This window comes from Pygoscelis adeliae, unplaced genomic scaffold (genome assembly GCF_000699105.1).
Source record: "Pygoscelis adeliae isolate BGI_AS28 unplaced genomic scaffold, ASM69910v1 Scaffold60, whole genome shotgun sequence".
Lineage (NCBI taxonomy): Eukaryota > Metazoa > Chordata > Aves > Sphenisciformes > Spheniscidae > Pygoscelis > Pygoscelis adeliae.
The window spans coordinates 1458651-1465657 of record NW_008823954.1 but is presented as its reverse complement, the minus strand read 5'-3'; the positions used below and the strand labels follow the sequence as shown (position 1 = coordinate 1465657).

The 7007-nt window shown below is 44.1% G+C and overlaps 1 protein-coding gene across 1 annotated transcript; it reads left to right on the top strand.

Moving 5' to 3' along the window:
• The first annotated feature begins 93 nt into the window (after positions 1–93).
• Positions 94–6801, top strand: POLR3H (polymerase (RNA) III (DNA directed) polypeptide H (22.9kD)). Its single transcript, XM_009321962.1, has 6 exons — positions 94–345; positions 1551–1647; positions 3265–3351; positions 4324–4387; positions 5028–5235; positions 5913–6801. Exons 1-6 carry the CDS (start codon positions 235–237, stop codon positions 5964–5966), a joined length of 621 nt encoding a protein of 206 aa, XP_009320237.1. The 5' UTR covers positions 94–234; the 3' UTR covers positions 5967–6801.
• The last annotated feature ends 206 nt before the right edge of the window (positions 6802–7007 follow it).

Sequence of the window (7007 nt, the reverse complement as noted above, 5' to 3'; positions counted from 1 at the left end):
CCCCAACGGCCGTTGTGCGGCCGCCTTCAACCCTCCCCCCCCGGCCCACGCACACACCGCCCCCCCTTTTGGGATAGCCAGGGTGCTGCCCCACTAAGCTCCGTGCAAGACGTTGGGGTGGTTTCCCAGGGCCGCCCCGCATCAGTTGTTGGGAGTCTTAGCTGCCCCTGCCGTGCTCCGGTTCCTGAGGCTGTTGGTGTCTTCTCTCTCTCCTCAGAGGCGCTCCCCACCATCATGTTTGTCCTGGTAGAGATGACTGACACAGTAAGAATTCCTCCCTGGCAGTTTGAAAGGAAACTGAATGAATCCATTGTGGAAGAGCTAAACAAAAAATTGGCCAATAAGGTAAAGCGTGGGTCATGAATAAGTTGATGCAGGGGTCATAACATCCCTGAGCATCTCTTTTATTTGTTCCTAATGAGATGTGTGGGTGAGGTATCAGAGTAGTTTAGATGTGAAGGCCATCCCCAGAGACCGAAATACCAGAGATTGTAAATAAAGAGATAGCCATGTATCATGTCAAAGGGGACTTGTTGCTGATGGCTAATGCTGTAATGGGAAGATACTGAGGCGCCAGATGGGGCAGGGAAGCATGGAAGAGAAGTGAGAGTAACTGCTGGTTTGTGTGTAGAGTAGCAATCCGACAGGCAGTCTGAAAAAGAGATGCGAACTAATCCATCTAGTGGGGGAATTTTGAATATGTAAACAAATGTAGAACAGTAATACTGGAAGAGAAATGGAGGTGTTAATAGCTGACTTGGTCTGTACTTGAAATACAGTGTGGCAGTAAGAAGTTGGTCTTTGTGCAGGATGTAAAAAAGTGTTATGTCATAGGCCAGGAGGTCACAGTTTCCCTGTGCAGGCCGTGGGACTGTGATTAGCGTATGGCTTTCAGCACGAGGCAGGTGCAAAACTCAAAATGCGGCTTGTGAATGGAGCTCAAAAGAGCAACCTGAAGTGATCGAGGGTTGTGAACAGCAGATTATACAGACAGGTTATGAAAAGCAAAACTCTTCCCTCATCCACTGGTGACTAGTAGGTGCCTCAAATTTTGTAGGCTGTGAAACTGTCTCAGAAGTAGCAGAGAAACCAAGAGTTCTCCTCATCTCTCCCCAGCGATAATATAACTTAAGACAAAGGCAAGCCTAGAGGCTTCTGAGAGTGTAACTCTAGTGAAAAGTGTGTTTAGCCTTTGGACAAGCTGTGGGGCTGGTGAATGTCGTCTGTGGGCAACTGTTTACTACCTTGGCAGGTCAAGTTCTCTCACTGCTGACAATTACCCCAAGAGTTTTTGTTTGTAGTGGTGCTCTTTGCAGCACCAATGAAAACACTTCCCATAACACTTGAATAAGTTGGGGTTCCCCTGCAATGCAGTGTGCTTAGGGCTGGGGCTGTTGAAGGAGCGTACCAAAACAGCCTCCCTCCCATCTTGCCACCCTTCTGTTGCCTTCTTTTGAAAAGGTGTACACAGTGTATAAATTCGATGGTTTGCTTGATTTAACCCGGTGGGTTGCTTGATTAATTGCTTTTTAACTATTCTCTTTGAGCAGGTTGTCTACAATGTCGGCCTCTGCATCTGTCTGTATGACATCACAAAGCTGGAAGATTCATACATATTCCCTGGAGATGGTGCATCACACACCAAAGGTATATTCTTGTCCTCAGTTATATAGTTTTGCAGAATGTTAGTGGTCTGGAAATGTAAACCAAGTTCAATTGTTAGGGAAAGTAAGTTTAAAGGAACTTACTGAAGTTTGTAGCCATAACTGTGTTCCGGCAAGAACAAGAGGAACATGGCAAAAGTCTCTTTTCTTTGCATTTTTTTGTGTACAAATACAGCTTTAAATAGCCAGTCTTGTTTGCCTTCTCCAGCAGTCCATCACTGTTCTACAATTAGAGCCATAAGTGTGGGCTAAGGAAGGGGTTAATTTAATTTAAAATTGATTGGATCTGCACATAGAAAATAAGTTGTATTAATTGTTCTGTGTTTCTCTAGTATTTTTTCTTTTTGAAGCTTATTTTCCCTAGCTAGAACGTTGAAACATGTTTCTAAATATAACATTTGCACAGCATTTGATGCTGTTTTCCTAGCTGGAAGTTTTGCTACATTTTTCTTTGAGACTTAGACAGATCTCGTCCAGCATACGTTTCTAGTGACTTGTTTTTTAATAAGAAATGACTAATTTCTTTACTTTGACTTTTGGCAACTCTGAATAAAAATTGGAAGTAAATGCATAAAAGCAAATTTCTTTTTTTTTTTTAAGTTAAAATAAGTTTCTTTAAACTGGAAAGAGATGCATTTTTCTAGCTTCAATTTTCAGGGTGGAAGTGTAGCTTGAGCAAATGAAATGTTTCCTGTTAGAAGGGAACTGGACTGACTGTATGTGGCTCCCCTTGTCTAAATTTTAACTCCAAGAGAACTCCCTGCAAATAAAAGCTTCTCTAATACTGAAGGAGGATGGCAGGCTCTCCTGCTTGCTTTCATCTCCATTCAGCTTCTTAACTTTGAATTACTCCTTGAACTGAAAGAAGAGAATATATTCTCTCTGAGCTTGGAAAAAAGTCTCCTGCTTTCAGAATTTGGGGTAGCACTTTAATAAATCCTGCTGTGTCTGGTAATAACTCTTTCTCTAATGTGCTGCCTGATTTTATGTAAAAGAGGAGCACGGAGTGTGGACAGCTAAAATTATGTTAAATTGCTCATAAGCATTGTTCGGCTAAGATTGTCTTAGTATAGCATTCTTATAATTTATAAATTATGTTAGAAACATCGTTTTGTTTAACCTGAGAAAAATGCAGTTATGTTAGAGAATCTTATTTACTCTGATAATATTTGATAGCAAATATTTCATTTAAAGAAAATACAGCATTGCTGACAAAGATAGAAGGAGCAGAAGTATTACAAGAAAGTATAATTTCAACTGATATTCTTGGCCTTGGAGTTTTTTTTTGAAGGAGAGGTTCTGCTCCATGTTCTTCATTTATAGTTTCATTCTGTGAACTTAAACTCTCGCAAGCTTGAAGAGCAGAGAACAGGAGGCTGCTGATCAACCACTGTCATAATTCATACAAAACAGTTAGGAATCAGAACTCTTACTCCGATTTTTCTATCTAATCAGTTCCTGCAAGGAAATTGTAAAAGAAACTGGGTAAGCATTTTAGAGGCATATAGGATGTGGGATTTTATTTTAATGGCTGCCGCCCTGTGGAAAGAGAACGGTTCGCTAACATGTACATAACATTAATGATCTGTTTTCTTTTAAGTGCATTTCCGCTACGTGGTCTTCCATCCCTTCCTGGATGAGATTCTGATTGGACAGATTAAAAGCTGCAGTCAGGATGGCGTTCATGGTAAACCGCAACTTCTAACGTTAGGGACACGTGAGCTGCAGACCTCTTGGGTCTTTTGAGATACTGTGATTTCAGGTTGTGTAGTGCTGTCTGTAGGCTGGTTAAAGACTATTACCGGCCTCTAGCGCTGCTCTGACCTGAGGGTGGTTGGTAGTTTGAGCCTGGCAGCTTCCCCTGTCCTTGATGGTTTTGTCTGCACTCCCCTTTCCTGCTGTCACTCATGTGCATGCCCAAGAAGAACAGGCAAGCCCATCTGGAGCGTAGACTGGATTCATTTTCTCGCTTCAGTTAACAGAACTGTTTTTTGTTTTTTTTTTTTTAAAGTGGTAGTATTGGCTCGTGTTGGTCTGATATGTCTTCGCTATAGTTCTGTGCAAATTCATGATCATTTCCAGTACCTGAAAATATGGCAGAGAAACGTCTTTGTGAGCACAAAGTGCTGTCAGATGCATGGAATACATAATTGATGAGTTGCTTTCCTTTCTTGTACGAGGCTTCCATGCAAGTTGAGCTCCCCTGCTCAGTTGTTAAGTTAGGACAATAAGATTATTTTGGCTGCAAATTCAACATCATGCAATCTCAAGGGGGAGGTGAGGGCTGTTCTAACTTTATATTGGTCTTTATTTAACATGTTACATCTGTGATTTCTAAGCTCTTTTCTGTCACAGACCTCTATAGCATCTGACTCATTTCTTGGAACGCTTTCATTTCCAATCCTGCTCCAAACAGCCTTTTCCTTTCCCAGCGGGCGTAAAGACTGTGCCCTCTGTTGCTGTATGTACTTTCAGCTGGGTGGTTGCTTTGCTGCTAACTGAAATTGAGCGTTGTGGCTCAAAGAATAATTCCTGCATGATGTCAGATGTCCTTCCTGAAAAGGAAAGGAGAATGAGTCTAGAAATGCATTTTAGGAATCACTGGTACATCATTTGTGAAGAATCATTTCAGTCTTAATCGAGTTTTTTTTCTCCACAGTTTCTATTGGATTCTTTGATGATATTGTCATCCCACCAGAATCCCTACAGCAGCCAGCTAAGTTGTATCCTTTGGTCACCTTTGATAACTTTACTACTTCATTTCAAAAGATTGTGCAGTGCTGGCCCAACAGGCATTCACTACTGCAACAATGAAGGTGCTCTCAGTGGCAGAAGCTAAGCCGTTGTGTCGGGCAAGTCCCGCAGACTGTTATCACAGCTAGACAGGCCTCACGCTTATTAGGTTTTGCAGGATCATTGTCCCCACTGATAGAAAAGAATGGCAATGTCCCCCGAACAACCGCATTGTAATCCCTGCCTCTAGTCTTGGCTGCTGCCGAAGACAGAATGCTGGTTTTGCCACATCATGTAATGTCTAGATACATGGTGTGTCTAACATACTTACTTGTGGTGGGCGAGGTCTTCCTGGGTTTGAGGGGGTTTGTTTGGTTCGGGTGTTTTGGTGTTTCTGGGGGGGGGCTGGGGGTAACCTCAACTCTACCCGGCAGCATATGCCTTGAAGCAGGAAAATCAGAAACGAGACAGGGGTCCTGGACTGTGCAGATGATGACCTAGGACAGTGTATTGCGGTTTGAGAAATAATTGTGAAAAGGCTTTGAATTGAGTCTATTCCCAAAACTGTCAGGAAGTGATCTGTCAGGCGGAATGCTGGTTGTTTCCATCCTTAACCCTTGGCGCGGCCAGCGATGAAGCGGAGCAGGTGTGGGTGTGGGAATATGAGACGGAAGAAGGGGCCCATGACCTTTACATGGACATTGGGGAGGAGATCCGCTTCCGAGTCGTGGATGAAACGTTTGTCGATACATCACCGACAGGTCCGAGCTCTGCAGAGGCTTCGACTTCAAATGCCACAGAAGAAGTCCAGAAGAAAGAGGCACCCTACACTCTTGTGGTAACTATGTGCATAATTCACACAGCCTTGTGAACGTTGTGGTTTATTCTGTGTCTAAAATAGCATCCCTTTCCCAAGGAACTGATGGCTTTAAGCTGACTGTGAAGCAAACAGAGTCACAAAATGAAAGGAGTGGAAAAGGGGAGAAACGAGATTGTTCTTGTGGTCGCTCTGTGTTTGCTGTGTGTTTTCATTGGAACACTTTGTGGTTGTTGGTGGAGCTCCCCCTGGGAGGCTGATTTAAAGCAGGCTGCGGATGCAGGATCTGCAGGTAGGAGTGAGCGTACAAGGGGCACAGAGCTGGGAGAACCACATCAAGGTTTACACAGCAGCTAAACGGTCTTTCCCGTGCAGTGTTTTGGCGTTAAGACCCACCTGAGTACCATCCAAGAGACAGATGGATCTAAACCAGTGAAAGCTGTGTTTTCTCACAGCTGGAACGTGTTGGGACGGTCAGGAGGTGGAACGCGCAAGTGCTTGATTTCCAAGTGTTGAATGTTTGTTGTAGCATTGACAAGGTTTAAAGGAGTCTGGGCAAGTGCTGGGCAGGCTCTGATGGGAAAAAAAGCGAGTACCTCCTCCATAACTCAGGGGGGAGAGATTTTATATTTTTATGCATTTACTCTTGTATTTTCTATGCAGTTTACAATTGCACCCTCTCTTCTCTCTGTGAACAGGGATCAATCAGTGAGCCGGGCCTGGGCCTCCTGTCGTGGTGGACAAACAGTTAGCTGCAATCAGAGCCTGCTCCGCAGAAAGTCTTTCCGGTGGATGTTTGGGGGATTATGGGGTCCTGCTGGTGCTCATTGCTCCTCTGAAGCTGAATGAGAAATTAGACCTGCCATTCTCTGTTTCCCCTTCAGCTTCCAATCTGCCAGATCGAGACAGTCGCTTTCAAGAAATGTCTTCGCTGATCTGTGGAAGTGAATTTGCAGGCACAAAAGGCCTTGAGCACAGCAGCAACAAACTCAGCTGGAGCTTTGGTCTCCTGCCCTGAAGGGAAAACTGGGGAGGTCTTTACTCGCCTGAATTAAGAAGGGAGTTGACTTCAGTGAGTGAAAGCAGGAGAGAATGCCTGTCAAGAAGTATTGCTTCCTTGGGCTGAGAGCTTGATCTCAGAGGGGTAGAAACCTGCCCTTCTTTTGGCAGGAAATGCAGAAGAAACAGCAAAAGACTAGAGTTAATAGAGGCGTGGTACTCTGGAGACCTGGAAAAGGCTGCTGCTGGGAGGGCGGGGCGGGTGGTGGTAATGATGTTCTTGCTAAGAATGGGCACTTAACCCGTGGATGAAGTCAGCCAAAGAGAACTGGAATGACAGTAGTTTACCCAGAAGTAGCTTAGGCTCTGTGAAGATGACCACTGTGGAAGGCTACAGGCTGCTTATTGTGCTGAATGGAAATACTTTATTGGGTGGGCTGTGTTTATGTAGAATGAGCTAAACTTTGCGGGAGTTTGGCTGAAAATACATAATTATGAACTGAAACGGACCAAGGCTGCTTTGAGCAAGTTAAATACTTGTTTGTGGGGGTGTGTTAATACCAGAAATGGAATAAATAGTAAAAACCACACAGCCTGCCTTCCTGTACTGTTTGTGGGGAAGCTATTAGCTTCCTGCCTAGCAGGAAGAAAAAAGCTGCCTCCTGCAGTTTAGCTACTTGGATTTCAAGGCAGACAGTGTTGAGACCAACGCTTTGCTCTGCTCTAGCAGCCAATAACAAACAATTGCCATCACCCTCCCTGACAGCAGTGAAAGGAAAGGGGGGAACAAAACG

Excerpts from the sequence above, each read along its gene's own strand:
- POLR3H (XM_009321962.1), top strand. The coding sequence starts at position 235 with ATGTTTGTCCTGGTAGAGATGACTGACACAGTAAGAATTCCTCCCTGG. Across the intron at positions 346-1,550 it reads ACAAAAAATTGGCCAATAAG|GTTGTCTACAATGTCGGCCT; the intron begins GTAAAGCGTGGG and ends CTCTTTGAGCAG. Across the intron at positions 5,236-5,912 it reads AGGCACCCTACACTCTTGTG|GGATCAATCAGTGAGCCGGG; the intron begins GTAACTATGTGC and ends CTCTGTGAACAG.